The sequence below is a fragment of the Chelonia mydas genome, chromosome 6 (assembly GCF_015237465.2).
Source record: "Chelonia mydas isolate rCheMyd1 chromosome 6, rCheMyd1.pri.v2, whole genome shotgun sequence".
NCBI classification, from domain to species: domain Eukaryota; kingdom Metazoa; phylum Chordata; order Testudines; family Cheloniidae; genus Chelonia; species Chelonia mydas.
This window is the reverse complement of record NC_051246.2, coordinates 42,004,834-42,032,210: the sequence shown is the minus strand read 5'-3', so window position 1 is coordinate 42,032,210 and position 27,377 is coordinate 42,004,834. Positions and strand designations below refer to the sequence as shown.

Sequence of the window (27,377 nt, the reverse complement as noted above, 5' to 3'; positions counted from 1 at the left end):
TGCTGAGACAGTCAGCTGTAACCTCTTCCTTATGCCCCCCTTAAATTATAGGGCAGGGCATGGTTGCAAGTAGATTAACAATCTCTGACTCATTTCTTTGTGCTGTTTTAATTTAAAATGGTCACTCATTGAAGAGAGAGGTTGAAGTAGCATTGCTGCCTGTAGGACAATACCCCAAAACTAATGAGGCGGGAGGGGGATAGTCACAGCTCAACAGTTCCAGCAGGGTGGAGGAGAAGCTGTGTCTTTTATGATTTTATTAAGATCCTCTCATGGGCCACAGTCCACCTCCTCCTTCCAAGTATTGAAAAATCCCATTATGCAGTGGGAACTGGCTGAGGCAGGGCTGGCTGTTCTGGTTTGCCACCTTTCTGCTCCGAGATGGGTGTGGTGGGTAAGATCTCTTCCTTGGGCTCCACAGTGCTGACATGGTCTGGCAGGGGTTTCTTGGGTCCAGGCTTCCCACTTGGGTCCCAAGGCACCACAATCTTTACTTTAATACCCCGCATACCCTGCCTGAGGAGGAGGTGGCGCACAGCTGTATCGACAGAGTCGTTTACAGGGTCTCCACTGTGGATCATCAGGCCATCCACAAACTTCATAGACTTGGCTCGCTGGCCTCTGAGTTTACCGGCCACCACCGCCTCACAACCCTTAGCTCCACTCTCCATGATGAAGCGGAGGACACAGCAGTGCGGCGAGCCTGCTGTGAACCCTCCCCGAAGTTTGTAACGCCAGGGCCTCTGCTTGGGCAATAGCGCACAGACCTCTTCTCAGCATAGAGCTATGGGAGGCCCTTGGCTGATTCACCCCAGCGTGCTGTGCCCCCCGCCCCCCTTGGGCAAGGGCTCTGAGGCCGCACAGAGAAAGGGGGACCCGCTCCGAGGGAACTGGTCCTGGGCGTCAGGGGAAATACGCTGGCAGGCCAGAGCGCGCTGGGCCCGAATAATCCTTGCCAGGGCGGGACCCCGGTGCTCCACGCTGCACAGCGGGGCGGGGCAGGAGACACCCCCGGGGCCGGGTTCCCGGTGGCTGAGGCGCCCAGAAGGGGTCCCCCTCGCCCCGGCAGCGCCGCCTCCGCGGCTCAGCTCCCCGCGCTCGGGAGCGGGGCTGGAGTGGAGGGAGGGGGAGGCGGCTGCTTGCTACGTGATTCCTTTGTCGCTGCGGCGCCCTTGCCTGGCTCAGCTGCACGCGCGCCTCAGCCCCGGAGCGCGAGCCGGAGCGGAGCCGCCGGCGAGGGGGCACCGGCGCCGCGCCCCCCGGAGCCCAGCGTGGGCGGCCAGCGGCAGCGCGTCCCCCGGCGGCGGCCGAGGAGAGGCGCGGGCGCCATGGGGTCCCCCAGCCTCAGCCGCTCCTCGCAGTCCCTGCGCCGGCTGTAAGGTGGTGGCGGCGGCGGCGCCCTCTCCTGCACCCTCCCCCGGGGCCGGGGGGCCATGGCCAGCGGAGCTCCGTGAGCCGTGGGGCGGGGGACTCCCGGGCGCTTCTGGAAGCAGGGAGCGGCATTGATGTGTGAGCCCCACAAATGGCTCTCGGTGCGGAGGGGGCCGATCAGAGGTGTGAGCATGCCGGGCAGCTGGGGGACCTGTTTGCCGCCTCTCTGCCTTGGGCAGCTGGCAGAGCCCTAGGATGCCCTGATCGGCGGAGCTCCCAGCCACCTACCAGCCACGGGGCCATCTCCAGGGCTGTCATGCTGATTGGGGTGATCCTAGCCCTTTTCCAGAGTGTCCAGGCTGAGCAGGGTAAGGAACACGCAGTGATCTTTGAGTCCTCTCCGGAGTGGTGAATGCACTGAGCAGGGACCACTCTCTTTCCAAGGGGGCCGGGGGGCTGGTTTCTTACACGGAGATGGCTGCAGGGTGCATATCCATATTTTTGTTACAAGCTACTGCAGTGTCAGAAACCTGCCTTCGGAAGACAGTACCATTCATTGGGAGGGGATGGGTTTGCAGCGCGGTTCGGGTTTGATTAAATAAAAGTTACAGCTACCTGCATATTCGCCGCACTTCACTGCAATGGCAAAGGGGTGTGTTATATTTGGTATATGTCTATAATAAATTGTTTGGTAATGGTGAGATAAACTGATAACTGAAGTCCAACATATGCTTTGTAATGTGTTAGCGTGTAAAATCCAGACTTCCTCCCCCTCCAGCAGAGGTTAAATATAATGGAAGAGAGGCATTCTAGCTGTTTTTCTTCTTTTTTGTAGAAGTCCTACAACATAAGGAGCTCTCTGGTCCTTTTTGGCCAACACAAGACTAATATCATCCTCTTTTCCTGCGGGACAGTCTGCTTCTATTAGTTCTTGTACCTGGCAGGGAAAGAGAGACTGCAAGAGGCTTTTGTTAAACTACAGGATCATTTCCTTTGTGGGGATTTTTTTTTGCGGGGGAGGGCAGGTTCTTATGAGATCTGAGTGTAAAATCTCAAATGCAATTTAGAATTCTAAGTATGTCTAGGTTATATTTTTCTTATTTCCTTGACTGTTTTGGAAGTCCATATTGTCTTTAGTTCTATATTGTCTTTAGTTCTGATAGTAATAATTTTACTAGTTGACCTCAATGCAAGAATAGTTACTGTTTGGAAAGAGCAGTGGGCATGTGTATTGAGTGGTAATTAGATGTATCATACATTTTAGATGCCAAGAAGTGTAAATCTAAGGCTATGCTAATACAATAGAAATAGACTGGTACCAATATAAGGCTAAATTAGTGCCCTAGCTTTAAAAAAGAACACAAATGTATACACTGCCCTATTTTTGACAAATCTCTTGTTGCTTATTGTATTTCTATTGCTGTTTCATGTTTGCAGATAAATGGTAAAATGAATACTGTAGTTGGCTAACTAAGAGGTAATTCAGTTTCTTTGATAGAGAGCTCTCATATCTAGATGCTTTTAGAATGAATGTACGGTAATTGTGTGCAATTGATGTAGGGTCTGGCTATAATGTAATGCAGATTCTAATTTACAAATTGTGAGTTTAAAAAAACCAATGCTTCGTACTTTACTTGCTCTGAATTTATAAATACTATAGTTTGATTTATTTATATAAGATAAATTATTCTTTGTGGTACAGGGTCGGGGGACTAGACATTTTTCTTTTAACCTATAAGCATCGTTCTTGACAACTCAGTCTACGTTTCATATTAACTCTCATATTAAGTCAAAATTATAAAATGAAATAGATCCACTTTCATAACTGAATTTTTAATTTGGGGAAGGCAATGGGATATAATGCATTTTTCTTCTTAAGGTCTCTACATCATTTATTCTGGTTAGTAGTGAACAAAAGTATTTACAATATACTTGTTCCCTGATCACCTTTGTGAAATGATAATGAGCTTACCTTTATGTATAGTATTTCATTCAGAAGACTACCAAAACATTTGCAAAACTATATATGAATCACATTGCCAATAGTGGAATAAAAAGCTGATAATTTGCTAAATAGCATATAGCAAAACTACCTAACAGCAGCATAATACAGGAAGTGAAAAATACTGACCAATTTTTTATCTAGTGTAAATAGGAATGATACATAATTTTGAAATGAAGCAGTTGGAACATAATTAAACCTATTGTAGTTAGTACATTCATGTAGAGCTTTCACTGAAGTTACAAATACAGCATCCTTATATTTATATGGACTTATGATTAATTTATTTTATTGTCATGGTGTTGAATTTGAATTTTCATCAGCATAAAAGCTTCTGCTTTCCATTTAGATATAGGGTGTGAAACAGACTGAATCTACTGTAAATATGTGCAGCCAAATTATCTGCTGGTGTATCTGGCTCGGCTCCATTGACTTCAGTGGTTTTACCGGTTCTTATACTAGCCCCATCACTGTGTTATCTGAGTGACTTCCAATGGTGCAGTAAGCAATGTAACTATTATTTGTTATGTGTTATTCCTTCTCCAGGCTTCTCCGCGGGGGGGAATTTGCACATATGTTGTTGTTGTTTTAATGTATGGTTTGTGTATGGCCTATTGTGTGTGAAGGCAAAAAAGTGTGCTTTGTTCATGGAGGGGAAAGAGAATATGGTCTATGGTTGCCCTGAGGTCCTGAGCAATTCATAAAGAAGAACTGTTGTGAAAGTGGAGTTGATTTTTAAATAGTGGTTATGTCCTGAAGGTTGGTGATGGGGGATTATAGCTACCAAAAATACATGTGTCCACTGACCTTGGTAGAAAATGTGACATGAACTAATTCCCCTGCAAGGAGCTCCTTACAGGATCAGTTTTTCTACCTCTGTGCTTGTACAGAGCCAAACACAACCGGGCCCCAGTGTTTTTTTTTTTTTTTCCCCATAGATATTTAGGTCAGAAGGGACCATTATGATCATCTAGTCTGACCTCCTGCACAACGCAGGCCACAGAATTTCACCCACCACTCCTGCAATAAACCTCTCACCTATGTCTGTGCTATTGAAGTCCTCAAATCATGGTTTAAAGACTTCAAGGAGCAGAGAATCCTCCAGCAAGTGATCCGTGCTCCATGCTACAGAGGAAGGCGAAAAACCTCCAGGGCCTCTTCCAATCTGCCCTGGAGGAAAATTCCTTCCCGACCCCAAATATGGCGATCAGCTAAACCCTGAGCATATGGGAAAGATTCATCAGCCGGATACAAAGCCTTAGAGAAAGCAGCAGATCCAAAACTCTCTTGTGTGTAGGTAAGCTCAGGTGGGAGAGCATCTGGAGCTGTTTGCAAGGACTGCAGAGGGACAGGAGAGACCACAGGCCAGCTTCCAACCCAGGGCACCCACTGCAGGGAAGGGGCTTCACCACCTACTCTGCAGTGTGAGGTGGCAAGGAAGAACAGCTGGAGCTATCTAGGCTGGAAGAAGGACCTATTGGTCTGCAGTGGTGGAGCACATTGGCTGGAGCATTTGGATAGAGGGGTTGCAGCTGGTGGGCTTGGGGGACTTGGAAAAAAAATGGAAACTAAAAAATGTTGCCTTTTACATTTTGCTGATAGTTAGTCTGTTCAGTTTAGATGGTGAGCTTGTCATGGGAAAGGCCATATCTTCTCTTCTGTTTGCAGAGCATTAGCCCAATGGGGCCCTACCATAAGTAACAATAATTGCATAAATAATAATGGCACATTAATACTAGCTGGAGCTTTTGTTCAATGACTCGGAGAGCACGGTGTCACCTGGTGAATTGCCAGCACTATTCACCATAGATCTGGGGTTTTCTATGCGTGTCTCCTGTCTGAGTACTGAGTAACTTATGAGATCACTGCCCAAAGTGGCATATCTGTAAGTATATCTCAGTCAAAGTTCTGGTAGACAGGTATTCACATCACAAAAACTGCCATCAAAAATGGCACCTTTGCTGCTAGCCTCAGTGAGCACGCCAAGGATTTCATGTGCATGGTGAATGAGCTACTTTCTAAATGCTAAGGTGGTTTTTCCAGTGCAGAGCTGACACACGTTAATGAGGTACTATGAAAAGCTTGCAGTGTCACTGGCCATACTATCCTTTTTCTCTTCATTCTGTAGACGTATCAATCCAGCATTTTTCATGAGCATTAAACTACTAATTTCTTTTCCTGATGGATGATGATTAATGGTTTTGATAATTCAGATAGAACAAAATGTATGTAAATGCTTGCCCTCGGAAAATAAACAAGACAAATGAAGTTGGAAATTAACCAATGAAATGTTATTCGCAAAGTCTCAAATCTTGGCTCATTTTAGCCAAAACACAGTAGAACCACTGTGGTTCTGCTGCATGGGATGGAGGAAGTAGGACATGGAGAGCATGCGGAAGGGTCTATACATCTCTGGGAATTGTGCTGCTTTATGTGGGTGCATTAGAAGGCATGATTGATGTATACATAGTACGTAAACCTGGTCCTTGTAGATTGAGAGCCCTGTCGGCTGTCAGAGCATTTGTGTAGCCATTTGTAATCACTGCCTGTCTGAAATGAACACATATTAATTGGTGCAAAGCTAGTTTACTCTTGATGTTTGTGTGGGGATAGAGGATTTGAGATATCTCAAATAAATTAATATCTAAATAGGTTGTATGATACCACATCCTATGTCAGGTAGGACAAGTGAATTATATTGTAAACTAGGGTTACATGTTTAAGGTATGTTGATGTTTACTTTATTAATGCCTCTATTTCTAACTGACTTTGGGGTAGTGCTTTTTTGGGACCTCCAGTAATATGCTGGACTTAGTATTCTGAATTCTCTTAATTTTCCACAGTGCTGTGGTTTGAAAGCCCCCATTATCTTATGCTTGGGGTCAGACTGATGGTGGCAGAGAATGCTGTCTACTCATTCTATTCCCTCAGTAGCTGGATGTTTCTGTTGAAATGATGAGGACTGAAACAATTAACAGTGCCAACATTTACCTTATTGTCTGGCCTTAAACTCTATAATTCTATGTTAGGCTTCAGAGTCAACATATCACTGAAATGAATGGGGACATTGCAATCTTCTGAGAGCTGTTGTTTTAGAGTTACTCAGGGAGGAAACACTGCACTGGTTGGACTGATCCACATTTCGCTTGCAGTCATAAGCACCTATAGTGGCTCAGTTTGACCACATACTGGAAACACTTCCTATTGCTCTCATTGACACTTGCTCTCTGGCAAGAGGAAGGAGCATCTCTAACAGGCTGTGAATGGACACACATCTTGGTCTCCTCAGCTAATACAACTTAGAGGAAAAATTCCATATTCAGATATTCATTAAGGCAATAGATGGGAGATAGAAAGAGCAATTTCTGTAGTCTAAAGCCGTGGTTAGTTTTCTTGGTTCCTGTGCGTTAAGGGGTTGTGTTCTTGGAACAATGGGTCTTACAGAATGTCTCTGGAATTATTAAGGGACACTTTCCAAGGATAAGACAGCTGGTTCTTCCATAAATAGTTTTTCAAAAAGTTGAGTAAATAATATTTTCATACTGAGTAGAAGTTTTTGCAGGCTTTTTCTCAGAGGAGGAGGAAGTACAAAAGAACTCCAAACTAATTTCCACTTAACCAAACAGTCTGTTTTAAATAGACTTGGCTAGGACAGAAGTAGTAGGATTCTACTGAAGTAATACCACCTGCTTGAGTAAAAAGACAACTTAGCAGATAGACGTTTCTCCTTCTTAAAGCTCAAAGACTGCTGTGTATGCACCTGAGAGGAGCAGTTGGTGCTGCCACCATGAGTTGGGGCCCTCACTTCTCATCTTCCCTTAGAAGAGTGTGCTGCTGATTCTGAATGTTGGAACACTACTTCAGCTACACCCACGTTCCAGCAGCCAGTGTCTGAGCCAGCTGTACCTACTCATAGGGCCCTCAACGCTGTATTATTTGAGCATCTTACAATCATTAATGGATTGTATCCTCACAACACCCTTATGAGGTGGGAGTATTATCCTTCTTTTACAGTTGAAGAACTGAATGCTTTTAAAATCTGAGATGTAAGTAACATGCTGGTAGGTATCTGAAGTATATCCATGAACACAGATCATGCTTTTAGATGACCCATTAGCACTAGCCCAATGAGCGTCAGTTTCACTTTCTTCTCCTAAACTGGAGAGCTATTTCAGAAACTAAAGATGAAAGTCTGCTTATGGTGTGTTCTTTGGACTTTGTGCTAGAAATGAGTTATAACAGTGTGTATAGAAAAATGGAACAAACACATAGTTTTTATATTCCTTATAGTCAAACCAGTGAAATTCCCTCTGGGATTGTGGGAGCCGGAGGGTGGTGGGGACAAATGAAAGAAGACTTGGAGCTAGACTAAAAAATCCCCTCAACTCTTAGCAGCTGCAAACTATTTCCAGACTTTTTCGTACATATATTATTATAGCTCTGGGGAAGCCATGTATAATATCTTGTCCATTATTTCTTCACCCATCTTCAATATACCAGTGTTGTTTTCTAAGGGAAACCTCCTGTTGATTTCAATAGACTTTGGTGAAGGCCCTAAATGAATGTGTACACCAGAGGTAAGCAGAATGCAAAGCAGCTTCACATAAGTCTAGTCTACCAAAGTGCAAGAGGGAGGAAGAGAAATTTAGAATATTAATTAATTATTTTTTTCATGTGTGTTTTTATTTAGCTTAAGTGTACCCATAAGTATAATTATGGGAACATCTATTATTCTGCGTTAGTAAATATTTAGACATTTGTAGAGTTTAAAGCCAGAAGACATCATTAAATCATCTAGTTTGATCTCTTGTCTATCACAGACCATTACATTTCACCTAATTACCGCTGTATTAAGCCCAATAACTTGTGTTTGATTGAAGCATGTCCTCTAGAAAGGTGTCCAGTCTTGATCTGAAGACAGAAAGAGATATAGAATTCACCTCTTTCACTGGTAGTTTATTTCAGCAGTTAATCACCCTCACTGTTAAAAAGTGGTGCCTGATTTCTAAGTTGAATTTATTTGGCTTCAGCTTCCAGCCACTTGTTCTTGTTATGCCTTTCACCGCTACATTAAAGAGCCTTTTAGTACCTGTTGTTTTCTCCTCGTGGAGGTACTTCTATATTGTAATCAAGTTACCTCTCAATCTTTTTTTTGATAAACTAAACAGATTGAGCTCTTTAAGTCTGTCACTGTAAAATATTTTCTCCAGCCAACGAATTATTTGTATGGTTCTTTTTTGCCCCTTCTCCAGTTTGCAACATCCTTTGTAAAATATGGACACCAAAACTGTATGCACTGTTCCAATATTGGTCTCACCAGTGCCATATACAGAGGTAAAAATCATCTCCCTACTCCTACTCACCACTCTCCTGTTTATGCAGTGTCGATGTAGCCGTGTTGGTCCCAGGATATTAGAGAGACCAGGTGCGTGAAATAATATCTTTTACTGGACCACTTTCTGTTGGTGAGAGAGACAGGCTTTTGATCTTACACAGAGCTGCTCTTCAGATCTGAAAAACTTGAAGTTTAGGTCACCCGAAGAAGAACTCTATGTAAGCTCAGAAGGTTCTCTCTTTTACCAACAGAATGTGGTCTAGTAAAAGATATTACCTCACCCACCTGATCTCTCTAACTCACTTGTTTATACGTTCGGCGTAATAGAATGAGCATTTGTATCTGCTAATGCTTCAGTGATAGGGTTGCCAACTTTCTAATAACACAAAAGAGAACACCCTTGCCCTTCCCCCTGCTCACTCCATCCCCCCCTCCCTCTGTCGCTTGCTGTCCCCCCACCCTCACTCACTTTCACTGGGCTGGAGGTGCAGGAGGGGGTGAGGGCTCCGGCTGGGGGTGTGGGCTCTGGGGTGGGGCCAGGGATGAGGGGTGTAGGGTGGAGGAGGGGGCTCAGGGCTGGGAGAGGAGGTTGGGGATGTGGGCTCCAGGAGGCAGTTTGGGTGTAGGAGGGGGTTCCAACCCTGGGCAGGGGTTTGGCATGTGGAAGGGGGTTCTGACCTGGGGCAGGGGGTTGGGGTGCAGGAGGAGGTTCAGGGTGTGGGCTCCGGGAGGGCATTCAGGTGTGGGAGGGGGTTCCAACCTGGGCAGGGGTTTGGGGTGCAGGAAAGGTTTTGGGGTGTGAGCTGTGGCCGGGTGGTGCTTACCTCAGGCGGTTCCCGGTCTGCGGTGCAGCGGGGCTAAGGCAGGCTCCCTGGCTCTACATGGCTCACCGAAGTGGAGGCATGTCTCCCCCTCTGGCTCCTAGATGGAGGGGCCAGGGGGCTCTGCATGCTGCCCGCACCCACAGGTGCTGCCCCCGCAGCTCCCATTGGCCACAGTTCCCGGCCAATGGAAGTTGCAGAGCTGGTGCTCGGGTGGGAACAGCGCACAAAGCGCCTGTGGCCGCCCCTGCGCCTAGGAGCCGGACATGCTGCCACTTCTGGGAGCCATACGGAGCCAGGACAGGGAGGGAGCCTGCCAGCCCCGCTACACCACCGACCGGACTTTTAGCGGCCCGGTCAGCAATGCTGACTGCAGCCGCCAGGGTCCCTTTTCGACCAGGCATTCCGGTCGAAAATGACGCCTGGCAACCCTATTCAGTGAATGTTTTTACAGAGGTGCGACATTTCCCCACTACTTTTTAATCAGTGTGTCCTATTTCTGTATGTGAGAATATGGTGGAAAAAGTGTATTCGTTGTCACAGTATAAATTTTCAGAGATCCAGTGTCTGGCCTGTTCGTGTGTGCTGTTATTTGTAGTTTGGTGACTAGGTTATGATTCATTGATTAGTCCTGCTGCTGAAAATCTTCACTGCCTTCCTTATACACATGTGCATTTTCTTTCAGGATGACTGAACGTAAGATTGCCTGCCACTTTATTTACAGGCCACACACCTGGAAACAATGTACCTGTACAATGATATGTAAAATTTCTAAAACAAACCAAAAAAATCCATCTGAAGGTCAGTTAGCAAAATCTAGCAGGATTATTTGGTGGTGTTCCACCTTATAGAGAACCTATACTGTCATTACAATGCTTGTTTGTATGGAATAAAATGAAAAATCTTTAGCTAGCTAATTTAAATGGCTTCAAAGGATCTGTATTCATGAAAGGAAACCCTTTGATGGTCATTTGCTAAGAGTAGCAGAGGGAAGTTGTTTTGTTATGAAGTACAAATTGTGAATGGTGTAGAACAAATTTTTAAAAGGCAGTGGCTCATTACAAATTAATTTATATATTTATATGAAATTTAAATGAAAAATGTTTACGTTTCTAGCAAAGTAATGGAAAAATAATATGTATTACTTTTTCACAGTTTCTTTAAAACAATGAAATAAGTACTTTTTTGAACAGGGTCTTCTAAAATAAATGTAAAGGCTGCTAAAGCAAAAATGGTAAGAAAAGAGCTGGAAAAACTAGTTTATCCTTGAACAGTTAATTATCAAATAGTGGTTCTTTGTTTTGAAAAGAACAAAAGGAGCTAGATTGTTATTTTATATGTCACTGAAGTGCTGAGAAGCTGATTTAAAAGAAACCATTATAAATTTAACTGATCCTTTCTTTGTATAGTTTCCTTTTAATCTAATGAACTGCTGGGGCAGATGGATGTATCGCTAGTATGGGACTGAATTTTTATAAGAGTCATGGCTAGTTAGAAAATGGAATGATGCACCGCTTTATCACTTTCCATGATTGCAGGATGTTCTAAGGACTGTGGTCTTTAAACTGGAGATTCCAGAGGCAGTATGAGGGAATCCTCAAAACTCTCCTTTTCATTTTGGTTTTTAGCAAACAGTGGTCTGTTTAAATTTAATTTAATGTTAGCATATTGCAGTCTGATTATGCTTCTGTGCTACTGTAGGTTTCAGTGTATTTCTTTGATCCAATATCAGAAACATTTTGGATGAGAGGTTTTTCTACTTGTAGTAAATGGTTAAAGGCTGACTTTCAGAGCTGTTGAGAGTCCACAGCAGATTTCAGCTGGAGTTGTAGATGCCCAGCACCTCTGAAAATCAAACCGTCTTTTCCCCAATGATATCTGAAATGTATAATGACAGTAACATAAGTAATAGACTTAAAAAACACCAATGAGTGACAATCAATATACAAGCTTCCATAACTCAGGATATGTACAAAATACGTACCAGCAGAGGTGTTTTCAAAGCTGGAGCCAGCTCAGCTAATAATACCATTACACACAGGGAATCTATTCAGGGTTCAACTGTCCAAAATAATGTAAATGTAACTAAATCTGAATGACCCAGAATCTCTTATTCTGACTGTCATGGTTGTATCATTGAATCGCCACACTGCATAAATACCTTAGTACAAATATTGTTCATGAACCCATTAACTACTGACGAGAACTAAACTCATTGCTGTTTTACAAACAAAAATGTACTCAATGGAGAAAATAGTTTAAAATTTTGTATCAGCCTTCCTATTCAGCACAGAGAGTGGGAACCAGGTAGACACCTGGGGTTTTACAAAGAGTGTGGGGTAGGGTTATCTCTGACGCACCAGTTGGAGAAAGAAGAGATTTGGCATTAGTCAGTGGAGTGTAGACATAGTATGGGATGCTATACTGGAAAACAGAAGGCAAGTTTTTTGGGGGGCAGGGATTGTATCCTTGTACATATTGGTACAATGCTTAACTCCATATCTGTACAATGATTCTTATTGGGGCATTTGGGTGCTGCTGCAATATTAATAATAATAATTGCCCTCAGTTATTTTTATTTGAAAAATAAAAAATGCACCTATACAAAGCCTTAGGTGCCTGAATACAATCCCCCAGCAGCATTAAATAATTTTTCTGATATTATTCTGCTAGCCTGCCACCTACTTTAAAAAAAGAAAGAAAAGAAAAGAAAAGCTCTGTTCCACGCTCTCATAATTTTGGGAAGCCCTCTTCAAAAACTCTATCAAACGATGTATATAACAAGATTGAGAAAGGTATTAGACATTTATATGGATAACAAGCATATCCAGTGTTCCCATAATTAATGATAAAATTTTGGGGGATATTAAATCTCATGTTTCAGGGCTTAAACCAGTCTCTAGCTATTACAGATCAGGATGAGATTTATTGGAGGAGGTGGGGGGTTTAGATCTGGCTACTGCGAAGTTCTTACACCCTCCTCTGCAGCATCTGGTACCGGCCATCGTCAGAGGCAGGAAAGTGGGCTCGAACAGGGGTTCTCAACCTTTTTCTTTCGGAGGCCCCCCGAATATGCTATAAAAATTCCACGGCCCAGCTGTGTCACAACAACTGTTTTCTGCATATAAAAGCCAGGGCTGGTGTTAGGGGGTATCAAGGAGGGCAACTATCCGGGGCCCCACACCATAGGGGGCAACACGAAGCTAAGTTACTCAGGCTTTGGCTCCAGCCCCAGGTGGCAGGGCTCGGGGCCCCAGGCTGCAATCCCGCATGGTGGGACTTCGGCTTTCTGCACTGGGCCCTAGCGAATCTAATGCCAGCCATGCTTGGCGGACCCCCTGAAACTTGCTTGTGGCCCTGGACTCCTGGTTGAGAACCACTGGGCTAGACAGCCCTCAGGTAGGGTTGCCAGGTGTCCAATTTTTGACTGGAATGCCTGGTTGAAAATGGACCCTGGCTGCTCCAGTCAGCATTGCTGACTGGGCCGCTGAAAGTCCGGTTGGTGGCAGAGCGGGGCTAAGGCAGGCTCCCTAGTTGCCGTGGCTCCGTGTGGCTCCCAGAAGCAGCGGCATGTCCCCACTCTGGTTCCTATGCGTAGGAGCAGCCAGGGGTCTCCGCACGCTGCCCCTGCCCCAAGCACTGGCTTTGCAGCTCCCATTGGCCTGGAACTGCAGCCAATGGAAGCTGCGGGGGTGGCACCTGTGGACGGGGCAGTGTGCAGAATTGCCTGGCTGTGCCTCCACGAAGGAACCAGAGGGGGGGCATGCTGCTGCTTCTGGGAGCTTCTTGAGGTAAGTACTGCCTGGAGCCTGCAATCCCGACCCTGCTCCTGTACCCCAACCCCCTGACCCAGCCCTGATCCCCCTCCTGCACTCTGAACCCCTCGATCCCAGCCCGGAGCACTCTTCTGGATCCCAAACTTCTCATCCCCAGCCCTACCCCAGAGCCTGCACCCCCTCCCCCAGCCCTGACCCCCTCCTGCCCTCTGAACCCCTGGCCCAGAGCACCACCCTGAACCCCAAATCCCTCATCCTGAGCCCCACCCTGGAGCCCTCCCCCTGCACCCCAACCCCTTGCCCAAGCCCTGATCCCCTCCCATTCTCCGAACCCCTTGTTCCCAGCCCGGAGCACCCTCCTGCAACCCAAAGCTCTCATCCCCAACCAGAGCCCTCACACATCCCCACATCCCAACCCCCAGCCTGGAGCTGCCTCCTGCACTTCGAACCCCTCAGCCCCAGTTCAGAGCCCCCTCCTGTACCCCAAATCCCTCATCCCTGGCCCCACACCACAGCCCTCACCCCCCCCTGCACCCCAATCCCTTGCCCCAGCCCAGAGTCCCCATCCACATCCTGAACCCCCCATTTCTGGCCCCACCCCAGAACCCACAGCCTCAGCCCTGCGCCCCCTCCCATACTCCAAACCCCTCAGCTTCACCCCCCCAGCCTGGAATCCCCTCCTCCACCCCAAACACCTCATCCCTGGCCCCACTCTAGAGTCTGCACCCCCAGCCGGAGCCCTGACCCCCTCCCACACTCCGACCCCCTCCCACACCTCAACCCCCTGAGCGAGTGAGTGAGGGTGGGGTCTTGGAGGAGGGACGGGGCAAGGGTGTTCGCTTTTGTGCGTGTAGAAGGTTGGCAACCCTACCCTCAGGTCTGATCCAGTCTGGCAATTTCTACATTGCTATATGGATAACCAGAATAAATACTAAAAGGGATATAAGATATATGAGGGATATAAACCCCCTTAGTCAGGGCGTAAGCCAATCTTTTCCTGGGGACAGATTATCTCATAACTGCCTAAAGCAGGGTTTCTTCCATCGTACTCTGAAACATCTGGTGCTGGCCATGGTCACTGGCAGGCTACTGGCCTGGATGGGCCACTGGTCTGATCCAGTATGGCAATTCCTAATCAGGTAGATGTAAAAAGTATCCTGCTCCTTTCAGGGCCAAACACAAATATGGCAGAACTTCTTTAACCCAAGGTAAAGGGATGGCTCACATCAGCCAGACTCCAGAAGGGAAGAGAGAATCCCATCATGTTCTGCCTTCAGCCCCAGTCCTCTTTCTGGAGACTATTTTTTTGACACGTTCTGCCAAACACAAATATGGCAGAACTTCTTTAACCCAAGGTAAAGGGATGGCTCACATCAGCCAGACTCCAGAAGGGAAGAGAGAATCCCATCATGTTCTGCCTTCAGCCCCAGTCCTCTTTCTGGAGACTATTTTTTTGACACGTTCTGCCAGATTTGATTCCTGTCTCCCCACAACACATCACTCTTTATGGTGTGCTGTGGAAATTAACTAATTTCCTACAGTGACCGTCCTAGCCCTTCTACGCTGCAAATCCTTGCATTCAGAGCAGGTAGCTCTCATCCTCCATGTAGCAAGAGTGGGAAAGTTAATACCTTTTCTGTGAACATGTGGGTTTGTTCTGTAGGTGCCATTGAGGCTATATCTATACAACAAACTTTGGTTAATGCAAGTTATGTTGGCATAAAGTTGTCACAGTTAGTATATCACGACAAGCAGGGATATTCTTTACCAACTGGCAGACTACAATTGGTGAAGTTGTGAAATGCCAGTTATGATCCTGGGCAACCCAACCTAGCTGTTGTTTTCCCGGCTCATGAAGCCGTACACCGGCGACCGCAATGTCACCAAAGAAAGATTCACCCACCAGCTCAGGAGGTGCAGAATGACAGTTGAATGTGTTTCTGGCAGACCAAAGGCATGCTGGCATTGTTTACTCATGAGACTGGATCTCAGTGAGAAAAATATTCCAATGGTTACAGCTGCTTGTTGTGTACTGCATAATATCTGTGAGGCAAAGGGCCACAACTCGCACCATGGCAGAGGTGGAGCAACTGTCTGCTGAGTTTGAATAGCCAGACACAAGGACTATTAGAAGAGCTCATCACAGAGCTATACAGCTCAGGAAAGCCTTGAAAGGTCACTTAACCAGTCACCCAGTTTGGTGAACTATACTGAGCCTGCTCTTAAGTTTTGGGGACTGTTAGGAATTGTATGATGCTTGCTACACATGTATGAATATCACACTGTTTGTTAATGCACCTATCAGTTATGTGGTGCTTGCTGTACTTTTATAATTATTACAGTGTCACTGATCCCATGAGCTCTGTTGCCCTGTACAATAACAAGTTGTGTGTGCTTTCAGTAGTGCTAGGCATTCTGTATCATGCTGTGAAATAATAAAGATAAACTATGTTCCCAAAAATAGATTTTTATTGCATACCAAAACCAGTGCATAGAAATTATGTGTAGTTAAAAAAACAAATACAATAAGAACTTCTGAAATAGTTAATGGAACAGAACTAAACAAGGGAAAAGAACATTCCTGTCCATTTCAGTCCATTTTGGCTGCACATACAGCAACTGTGGCTCTCACAGGTCAGTGTATGTGAAGCTGTGGTTGTCCATACTGCCCCGGCCCGGGGGTGGATTGATAGGTGAAGGGATGCAGCCCGTGATGCCACGTGGGATGTTGTGGGGCTGTAGGGAGGTGCTAGAATGGAGTTCTCGATTGACTGAAAATGGAGATGAGTCCATGCTTGTTCAACCTGTAAGTCCACAAGAGTCTGCAGCATTTGTGTTTACTGCCAGAGAAACCCCATTATGTCCTGGTGCATCTCCCTCTCTTTTGCGTGCTGGAATTCCTGGGCCTTTCATCTGTTCGCTCTTTCCTTCTCCATTCTCTCTGAAATATTTACCCTCCAGGCCCTCTGTTCGTGGTCTATTGCGGCGCTGGCTTTCCAGATCTCGCTGAACGTGTCATCTTGAGTCCTCGTCTTTTTCCTCCTTATCTGGTCAGGTGTTCTGCAAGTGTGGAGGGGGGGAACTCGTCCAGGCCACAGCAGTAGCTACAGAAAAAACACAGGGAGGCATCATTGTCAGTATAGTCACAATGGAAAGCGAAAGTTAAGATTCAAAACTCCCTTTCCTTGCTTCCCTATAGTTTTAAACACGACACGCTTATTGACACTGCAGCCTTGGAGCACTTTTGCACAGCCCCACTCTCCAGTCCCAGCCATGGTGAGTACTACCCAAAAGGGGCTTAGGTGGAAGGGAAATGAGGCAGAAATTGCATGAAACAATACAATTTTGGCCTCTGTTTCCATGGGTCTGAGTGCTGGATAATGGCACTGAGCACTGATACTGTTTTCCACAGGCGGTGGTGTTTTTAGCTGATATTTTGCTGCTGAAGGTAACAAAGGCACAGGAGAGCACAGCTGCTGTGGTGTCCCAAAGCCACCCGGGCCCGTATGCTGCTAGCCTGTGTACTGCAATGGTGCCTGCCGCTGAGTGGTATAGGAAAGTGCCCTACCATGGAAGAAGAAATAAGGCAGCCATCCCTAGAAACCTTCAGGAGAGGATTGCAGAGTGTTTCCATGAAAATTTCATTGAGATCTCTCAAGAGGATTCAGGGGACCTCCCTGTGTTCATCACAAACTGCTCTGCATGCCCGCCCCCCCTCAATGCTACACGGGAATGAAAAGCAAACAACAGCTCTGCCTCTCCTTGATGTGCCGCTACCTCTTCCACTATGAGTAAATTAATGAAAAGTTGATAGCTGTGTCCTGCTATGCTGGGGTTGGGCGCCATCCCTAAATTTAAACACTGTAATGGGAAATGTGTTCACACACTTACCCAGGGTTCCTTCCCCTGTATTGGGCTCCCCCGAGCTTAACTGCTGGGACTGATAGGACTGGTGGAGTCTCAGACAGGTCATGGCTTGCGGTATAGCTGAACCCCCATTACATGTCCCCTATCCTACTCCTTTTCCTCTTCCTCTTCCTCCTTGCTGTTCATGGCAGGGGTCTGTGTCTTGGGCCCCTCGGAGGGATCCACTGTGGGCAGCAGGGCGTTGGTGGTGTCTCCACCAAGTGTGACATGCAGCTGGTTGTAAAAGTGGCAGGTCTGTGGTTCGGCACCAGGTTGCCTGTTGGTCTCCCTCACCCTGTGCCTGGAGTAGTTCCTTTGCTTTCAGGTGGAACTGCTGCTGATTCCTGTTGTGTCCTGTTGTGTCCTTCCCCAGTGCAATCTGCTCATACATGTCAGTGTTCTACAGCTGGTCCATAGCTGTGCCTACACAGTCACTTCTCCGCACACGCCCAGGACATCCAATATCTCCTGTCTACTCCAGGCCAGAGCACCTCTGGAGCGTATTGCCAGCCTGGTCGGTTGGGCAGTTGCACACAACAGGGGAGTGCTGCTGGGTATACTTGCCACACTGGCCACTCAGGGAAAAGGCATTTCAAAAATTTGCAGGGTTTTTAAAGGGGTGTGTGGCTTCCTGTCTATGTGACCCACAGTCCATGGAATTCACAATTGTGACCAGAGCTGTCAGTGTCGAGCATTGTGGGACAGCTGCTGGCGGACTGTTAGGCTTGATATAGGTCACGCAGTGTCTATACTTGCATTGTGTCAATCTCCATGTGTTGACCATGGCTCAGTGCCACTTGGGAGATGGTGTTGCTGTAACAGGGTGCTTAAACTGATGGGAGACGATTTTAAGTATAGGTGCATGCACAACTTTACCTAACTTTGTAGTGTAGACCAGGCCTCAGTACTCTCCCACTTCTTCCTCCACACTCACTTCACTTTCCTTTTAAAAATTCCTTCCCAAGACCGTCCTTCAGGGATGCTCACACTTGTGCATCCGTTTCTAACCACAATGCCCCTGCCAGCAAGAGCAGCACCAGCGTGAAATTGATGCAGTTGTTGCATGGGGATTAATTTTACTCTAAATACAAAGAATTTATCGTTTTCGATGACTATAGGGTTTAGAGTGCTGCATTAGGGACCCATTCAGTTGAAAACGTACTGGGTGGAATTATTTAGATATAATGGAAGACAGTCCCTATCCCAAAGGGCGGGCATACATGCATATATAAATATAATATAATATAGATGTATGTATTTCTAAGGTGCTTACAAGTGTTGTATACAATCATTATTCAAATAATGAGTCTTCAAGGTCTCAGTATTAAGAGAACTGGGTAAGTAGCATACAGTAAGTATTAGTCATAATGTTGAGTAACTGTTATACACGAGTCATTCAGATCTCTTTACAGCCAGGTATGCATTTTCTAAGAAATGGTCAATTATTTCAATAGATTAGATAGACTGTCATCCAGAAAGCAGTATACAAAAGTCAGCTTTATTACTTATCATTATTTATATTACATAACACTTACTGATGCGTTGTTCAGATGTCCATGTCTCCACTCTGGTTGGAGCTGTCAGCTTGAGGAGTAGCTAGAACTTTTTCAGTCAAAGTGCTATGTAATTACAATTTTAATGTCATGGACTTTTCTTATTAGAAGAAGGAAAAATACCATGAATAAGTGCCTGTGTTTGATGGGTCTTCAAGGGGTCGCTCCTTTAGACTGATATCTTTTAGATCTTCCATCCAGATGCTCTTTGACTTAAAGTGAAGAGAATCAAATAAAATGATTCATGCTTCTTCTTTCATGAAAATTCTGACTGATGGTCTGTTTGTAACCACTTTTTCTGTGGTCTTCACAGGAAAATAATTGGTGTAAAAAGCATGCTTCTTATCTCATTTTCCTTCATCCAGTAGCAAACCACAACTTTGGCTGATAGTTTTGGCCACATTAAGCCACTTTCTTTTCAATACATCTCTCTTTTTTCAAGTCTGTCTACTTTTTACTATTGGTCCTTTGGTGTGGCTTGTGATTAAATGATCGGATTGCTTTAATTTCACTTGGTGTCTGAACCTTACCCTGAACAGCAAAATTTGACCTGCTGAAGAAGTTAAACTTAACTCCTAGTAGTGTATATGCCTGAGCATTCCCATGTGTGTTAAGTATTAATGCCACTATATTGTCTTTTAAACACAAGGTTAATGCTTTAAAAATAATGATTTATCCATTATTTGCCAACTTCCTCATTTGACGTCTACTGAGCGTCCAGGAAACTTCCCTCCTTCACGCTGTGCGTTGGTTCTCTGCAATGCTATTATGTGATTTTTTTTAAAAAAAGAAGAAAATACAACCCAGAAATCATATAAAGAAAAATAAATGTACTTTCATTATCCTATTCCCATATTAAATAACATCTTAATAGGATGTCATTGTTCCTGTGGGCATAATGTACTGATACTCTGATTTATAATAATTTGTGCATTTTCAGAGGCCTGTTCTCATGCCCAATAGCAGGTTTGCCATTTTTTTGCTGGTGTCATACTAGCACAATCCTCAGCTAAGGTGATTATTTGAAATGAAGAAAGGCAGTGATGTGCTGTCAATATTATAGCATGGGCTCCCACAAAAATGATCCCACTTCATCTGTGATAAATTCTGTCTCTCAGGGGAGCACATGCACTCAGAGGAATGGGTGAGTGACAGGAGAATGTATTAATTTGCTTCTCCATTTAAACAAAACTGGATTGTTATAACCAAGGTAGGAGAAATATCATGCAGAACATATATTGAGGGCACTTCACTAGAATTGTTTATACTTGATTCTAGAAATACATACTGAGAATATTGCTAGTGCAGCACAGGGTTGAACGTGTGTCACTTGAAATGGTGTGTGTGTGTGTGTATGTGTACTAGGGTCACAAGGTGTCCGGTTTTTGACCAGAACACCCAGTAGAAAAGGGATCCTGGTAGCTCCAGTCAACAACGGAGCCCGTTGACTGTCCAGTTGGCAGCTCCACGCAGCTTGGTTGGCAAGCTCCCTGCTAGCCTCCACGCTTTGCAGCTCCCGGAAAAAAGCTGGCATGTCCCACTTCCGGCTCCTACATGTAGGGGCAGCCGGGGGCTCTGCATGCTGCTTCTGCCCCAAGTGCCACCCCTGCAGCTCCCATTGGCCGGGAACTGTGGGCAGTGGGAGCTGCTGAGGCGGCACCTGTGGACGGGGCAGCGTGCAGAGCCACCTGGCCACGCCTCCGCATAGGAGCTGGAGGGGAGACACGCCACTGGTTCTGGGAGGTGCTTGAGGTAAGCGCCATCTGGAGCCTGCACCCCTGACCCACACCCCAACCTCTGCCCCAGCCCGGAGCCCCCTCCTGCACTCCAGACCCCTCAGCCCCAGCCTGGAGCCCCATCCTGCACCCCAAACCTCTCATCCCTGTCCCACCCCAGAGCCCATACCCCTAGCCAGAGCCCTCACCCCTTCCTGCACCTCAGCCCCCTGAGCCAGCCCGGTAAAAATGAGAAAATGAGTGAGGGTGGGGGAGAAGGAGTGAGCAGGGGGTGGGGCCTCAGAGAAGGGGCTGTGCATGGGCAGGGCCTCTGAAGAGGGATGGGGCAGGGGCGGGGTAAGGATGTTCAGTTTTGTGCAAGTAGAAAGTTGGCAACCCTAAGTAGGACATGGTGTCGGGGGAGGAGAACATCCCTTGGGGATTTTTTTTTTTAAAATATGTGCAATGTGGTCCATTATAAAGGCAAAAAATTGCTCTTAGCAGTACTTTTATGAGCTCCAGAGATAAGCCATCTCCAGCAGGAAAAATGTAGCAATATCCAAGAAGGGAGTTGAATTCCATCAGATGTAGAGAAATCATAGAATCATAGAATCATAGAATATCAGGGTTGGAAGGGACCCCAGAAGGTCATCTAGTCCAACCCCCTGCTCGAAGCAGGACCAATTCCCAGTTAAATCATCCCAGCCAGGGCTTTGTCAAGCCTGACCTTAAAAACCTCTAAGGAAGGAGATTCTACCACCTCCCTAGGTAACGCATTCCAGTGTTTCACCACCCTCTTAGTGAAAAAGTTTTTCCTAATATCCAATCTAAACCTCCCCCATTGCAACTTGAGACCATTACTCCTCGTTCTGTCATCTGCGTATCCCTTCACTTTGGTGGTGGGATTTTAGCAATGGTCCTCCAGGAATCCTCGTCAGCGCTCTGCTGAAGGATTACATGTTCTCTTAGCAATAAGACCATGCATTGTCTTTAGCTTTCCTGAGATTTGGTTGCTATAAATATTTTACAGTAAACGAAGTTAGTACATGAAAAACTGTCAGGGTGACATCTCATTTTGATGTTGGGAGTCACATTTAAAGCTGCCATTAATGCTTGAATTCCCAGATTTTCTTTTTGCACGGCACTAACTGTATAGATATGTAACCAAGCAAGCATGGTTGCTATGAGAGCTGGAGTAAGTCAATAAGCCACAGTTAAACATTTATAGTGGTTTATGCAAATTAGCAGAGAATTTATGTCCTTGTCTCTCTGAGTGTACCCCTGTAAAGTGAGTGTAAACTGACTAAATAAGGAAGCTATGGCAGCATTCATGTTGAGTGCTTGTAGAAATAATCATCTAGTTCAACGGTAATAATGGTAATTTGCACTTTTGTAATACTTTCCATCTGAGGATCTCAAAGTACTTTGCAAACACTAATGAAGCCTACATAAACATTCTTACCATTTTAAGAGATGGGTAAACTGAGTCATACAGAAGTTTAGTGTCCTGATTTTTCCAGGGTCCTCCGCTCCCATTGAAGGAAATGTGAGCTGTGACTGTTCACTAGTGAACAGTGCAATTGAGGAGGAAATGTGCATCTAGTGGAAATGTATTACTCATATCTAGCAAATTGTTGATATATTCAAGGCCTTTTGGCTGGCTGGTAATATTTCTGTGTCTAAAAGTATGCCACATACGCTATGGGTATATATATTCGTGGGCTGTTACTGCTTAGAGTTTGGTTGCTATTGACTGACTACCTATTGTTCTAATACCATATCAGCGTGTAATCAAATGCATTGTTATTCTTACTGGGCCATGTAAGTATGTGAGAAGCGTTGTTCCTATTTTCTCTTATCTGACAGTAAACATGACTTCTGTTTATGAGATAAAAATAGATTTGCTTATCCGTAGCTTTAATGATAAAGAATTAATTTATTTTTAATAAACATTTATCCCCACTGGGTTGAAAGCAATATTTACACTCAGTAAACTAGAGCTTTAAAAACCACATTATTGCATGCTTTGCCTCTAAAATTTCATAATGATTTATGGTGCACAGAACTGGTCCACCAATGATAACTTAGTAATACACCTTTACAATCTGTTTGTTCAAAGACCCACAACACTACAGTTCTCAATTGTTTTCACTAGCACAAAGGAGGTGGTTATTTTTTTGCAGTGAGGTAAGTTACACAAGATAGTTAGTTTGTTGTAAAATCTGTAGTGGAGACCAGGCACTTGTACAGTTTATCATGAGGCAGCGAGGTGAATTTGGCACTGTACACCTCGCCTTGTGTGGTTTGTGCCTATTAGGATTTTACATCCAGTTAGGTATTTGAATGTGAACACACACCTTTTCTTGTTTGGAAGAAATGCCCAATAGTTCTGAAATCCATTTAGTAAACAGTGATCTGGTCTGAAACAGTTATGTTCTATCAAGGCACCGTTTCATTGAGAAGTCTCTATAAGGATATTAATATTGTAATGAGCTGGGTTAAAACTAACTATGCATTGAGTTAAAACCTTGTTGAAACTGATGCGTGAACGTGCCCTTCATTTAAAATTGCTGTAAGGGACAGTTAAGGGGCCACACCTAAAACAAGGCACAATGGAGTCTACCGGAAACTATGTCCAGGTGGTGGAGGGTTCCTCTGGGTATTGTTCTGACCAGGTGGGTGGGTGTCTCTCTGTGGGTGTGAAAGAATCTGATGGGGAGTGGGGGCAGACAAGAAACTGGCATAGAAAGCGAGAAGCAGAGAAAGACAGCCAAGCAGAAGACTGTTAGCCCAGTGTGACCTTGTGAGAAGTCAAGAGAGTGCTTTTGGCTCTGGTGCTGGCTAAAATTCTTGAAGGTGTAAGAAGAGAAGCTAGCCTCTGTTTTTGGTTCCCTCCTGCATTTGGAGAAGCAGAACTTTGTACGTTCCTTGTAAATAAACAAGATTGCATCAGAGTCTGGTGTTTTCTTTATCATCAATTTCTACTCTGAGTTGCATCGTTCCCGAGGTCCCAAACTTTGACTATCCACTTGGGTCGAAAAGGTACAACACTATGCTAGACTACTATGGCCCTAAGAAGCTGCTGTTTTCTATAGTGTCAAGAATTCACATTTTGATGGCTTCCTGTTTATACATTTAACTAATTTGTTGTATATTACATGTTTGAAAGGCTTTATAAATTGACAGGTTTATCTAATAGTATTTAATAGTTCTCTTTAGGCTGGTTGATCACAGTTTTCAGAACATTAATTTGAGTTTTACATTAGTTCTGTATCAGGGAATAATTAGAATAGCCATGGTAAATGGTAAGTAGGGCTCAAGTTATGAGACAAAATTGCCATGTGAATTCAGTGCCTGTGGCCTATCAGAGTATAGTCATCTGTTACAAGTTATTTTAATAGCTCATTCTGAATTTAATACAATCAACATAAATGTAGCATTTTATTGAATTATTATTTATTAGCACTTAGGAGCCCAAGTCACGGATCAGGACCTACATTGTGCTAGATACTGTTCAAACAGATAACAAATAGATCATCTTTGCCCCAAGAAGCTTACAATCTAAGGCTTTGTCTACACTGGCACTTTCGTCATTAAAACTTTTGTTGCTCAGGGGTGTGAAAAATACCCCCCTGAAAGACAAAAGTTTTAGAGCTCTCCCGGCGACAAAGAGCAGCTACACTGTGCACCTTACAGTGGCACAGCTGCGCCGTGGTAACGTGTACAGTGTAGACATAGCCTAAGTGGAAGACAGGAGACATCAGATGGATACCAACTGATGGGTGTGTACAGAGATACAATGAGACAATATTGGTCAGCATGATAGGCAGTGGCCACAGCACATCTGCAGTCTAACCATTGTCAAGATTTTGTAGGCAGGATGGAAAAGGAGGGATTTGAAGGTGGATAATGAGGTAGCTTTGCAGCTATTTATGGGGATCGCCTTCCAAGTGTGAAGGGCAGCATGGCAGACAGCATGAAGGTGCTTGTTTGAAACTTAACAACTGGCCGATGAAGGCTGGCATCATAGGCCAACCAGTACTGTGTATTGACAGTTCAATAGGAAATGAGAGATGATAGGTTGGGTGGGAACTGAATGCGAAAGGTCTTGAAAGTGAAAATAAGCAGTTTGTGTTTGATACAACAGAGAAGGGGGAGCCAGTGGAGCGATTCAAAGAGAGGGATGACATGGTCAAGGCAATGGGCAAGGGCAGTGGCTCTCAACCTTTCCAGACTACTGTACCCCTTTCAGAGTCGAGTTGTCATGCGTACTCCCAAGTTTCACCTCCCTTAAAAACCACTTGCTTACCAAATCAGACATAAAAAGTCACAGCACGCTATTACTGAAAAATTGCTTATTTTCTCATTTTTAACCATCTAATTATAAAATAAATCAATTGGATTATAAATATCGTACTTACATTTCACCGTATAGTATATAGAGCAGCATAAACAAGCCATTGTTTGTATTAAATTTTAGTTTGCACTCACTTTGCTAGTTCTTTTTATGTAGCCTGTTGTAAAACTAGGCAAATGTCTAGATGAGTTGATGAACTCCTTGAAAGACTTCTGCATATCCCTAGGGGGACACGTACCCCTGGTTGAGAACCACTGGGCTCGGGAAATTATTTTTGCAGTATCGTTCTGAATGTATCTGAGCGGGGCAAGATTGTATTTGTCAAAGCCGCAGAGAAGGATGTTGTAGTAATCAAGATGGAAGATGATGAGAGCCTGGACAAGAGTTTTAGCTGTGTGAATGGATAGGAAAGGCCCTATCTTAGAGATGTTATGCAGAAAGAATTGGCAAGATTTAGACATAAGTTGGGTGTGAGGAGCTAGAGAGAGGTCCAAGTCAAAGACAATGGTTACCGGCCTGCAGGTCAGGCAGGATAGTGGTTTGTCCACACTGATCAAGAAAGGAGGTAGCGGAGAGGGTGGGAATGGAGAGAGAGAGGATTAAGAGTTCTGTTTTAGCCTTACTGAGATTGCGCTGATCGTTGGCTAAACATCCAAGGGGAGATGTTGGAGATACAGGCTGTGGTTTTAGTTTCAACAGGAGATGGACCTGGAGTAGAGAACTGTGGGTCATCAGCATAAAGATGGTAGTGTAATTTGTGTTTGCAGATGAGATTACCCAGAGATAAGGAATACATTTGGGGCTAGCCCCCTCTGGTCCTTATGAACCCAAAATTCCATTTGAAGTCAGTGGGAGTTTTGAGCATGAGTTTAGAGCCTATGGGAGGGATATTCAGAACAATCGAAACCATCCTGGATGTACTATCCAAAAGCTTCTATCTTCTGTAGCAGTGGTGAATCCCAGAAGCCCTTTAAAGTGATCTTATACAGGTTATGTGTATCTTCCCTTAATCAGTCTCTTTATGAAATGATCATAACAATAATCTTTATAGAAAACTGGCTCTTTATAAGTACCGAATCTTAATATTAATGGCCTTAAGTAATTTATCAATGCACAACAAAAGTTTCAAATGACTGTCGTAAAAACATTACTTAATATCTTTTTGATATGTTAGTTATAATGAAATTGTGATTATGAATATAATTCTGATAATCTCTGCAAACATAGCATATCTGCAAGCACGGTTACCTCTTCAAAGTAGGTCTGTCAAGCGATTAAAAAAATTAATCGCACGATTAATTGCACTGTTAAACAATAATAGAATACCATTTATTTAAATATTTTTGGATGTTTTCTACATTTTCAAATATATTGATTTCAGTCACGACACAGAATACAAAGTGTATAGTGCTCACTTTACATTATTTTTATTACAAATATTTGAACTGTAAAAAACAAAAGAAATAGTATTTTTCAAGTGACCTAATACAAGTACTGTAGTGCAATCTCTTTATCTTGACAGTTGAACTTACAAATGTAGAAATATGTACAAAAAAACCCCTGCATTCAAAAATAAAACAGTGTAAAACTTTAGAGCCTACAAGTCATAAAGACTCTGCATTTCTTACATCGACTGTTACTAGCTTTCAGGAGACATCCCACAATGCCCCACACTGACAATACAAGCGCTCCTGGTGAGGACACACATTGCCAACACTAGGAGCCAAGTGGGAGCGCACACTAGTGATTTAATAACTGGTGGCTGTATGCCGACATAAGTTAGGTCGACATAATTTTGTAGTGTATACATGGCCTAATACAGTGTAACTTTAAGGTAAATAATTTCTATTATGGTGAAGGGTGTGACTAGGACGATATTTAAATATTTATATTAAAGCAATTTGAAATTAACCAAATATACTTAACCATGTTTAGCAGAAGACTAACTGTGAAAGTCTCCTGATTTTCTCATACCTTCTCGTGCTGAGCAGCACTTCCTTGTTCATTAGGATTGCCAACTTGTGTTGGACGAGTTCCTGGACATTTCATCACATGACATTATCTTTAATTAAAGATTAATCTTTAATTCCCGGAGACCCCCAGGACAATCTTGGAGGGTTGGAAACCCTATAATGTTCATAAACCATGGGCCTAATCTGCAACTGAATCCACCCAGGTGGACCCCTGTGCCCACTGGAGCCTCACTAATTGGATGGAAGGGTCTGTCGCTGGATCCATTTTCAGGACCAGGTTCTGCGAACACAGTCCTGCAATCCACACTCAGGCAAAATTTCCACTAATTTATTTGGCGTTTTGCTTGCAAAAGGACTTCAGGAGCAGGCTCTGTGTCAGCAGATTGGCAGGATAGCAGCTTCTCTGTTGTTTTGGTACTTCTGGACTTTTATAAGGTTATACAATGGGTTTTAATTTGATAGCTGTAAGGCAATAGCAACTAGGAAAAAATAGGCATGGCTGAGACAGAAAAATCTGCTCAAAAAATTTGAGAGTTGTGAAGAAATAGATGATGGTGCAGCTTGTCTA

The 27,377-nt window shown here is 44.4% G+C and overlaps 1 protein-coding gene and 1 pseudogene across 2 annotated transcripts in view; one reads left to right on the top strand and one right to left on the bottom strand.

Moving 5' to 3' along the window:
- Window positions 1-242: 242 nt before the first annotated feature.
- LOC119566495 lies at window positions 243-780 on the bottom strand (annotated as a pseudogene).
- A 455-nt stretch (window positions 781-1,235) lies between these two features.
- The window catches only part of KIAA1549L (KIAA1549 like), a 207,620-nt gene continuing 181,478 nt past the window's right edge, over window positions 1,236-27,377 (top strand). The window contains exon 1 of one of the 2 annotated variants that reach the window (XM_043549158.1): window positions 1,236-1,739. In XM_043549158.1, coding sequence (XP_043405093.1) covers window positions 1,523-1,739 — 217 coding nt within the window. In that variant the 5' untranslated portion in view covers window positions 1,236-1,522. The remainder of the gene's footprint in view (window positions 1,740-27,377) is intronic. The other variant, XM_037899872.2, reaches the window with a different exon arrangement.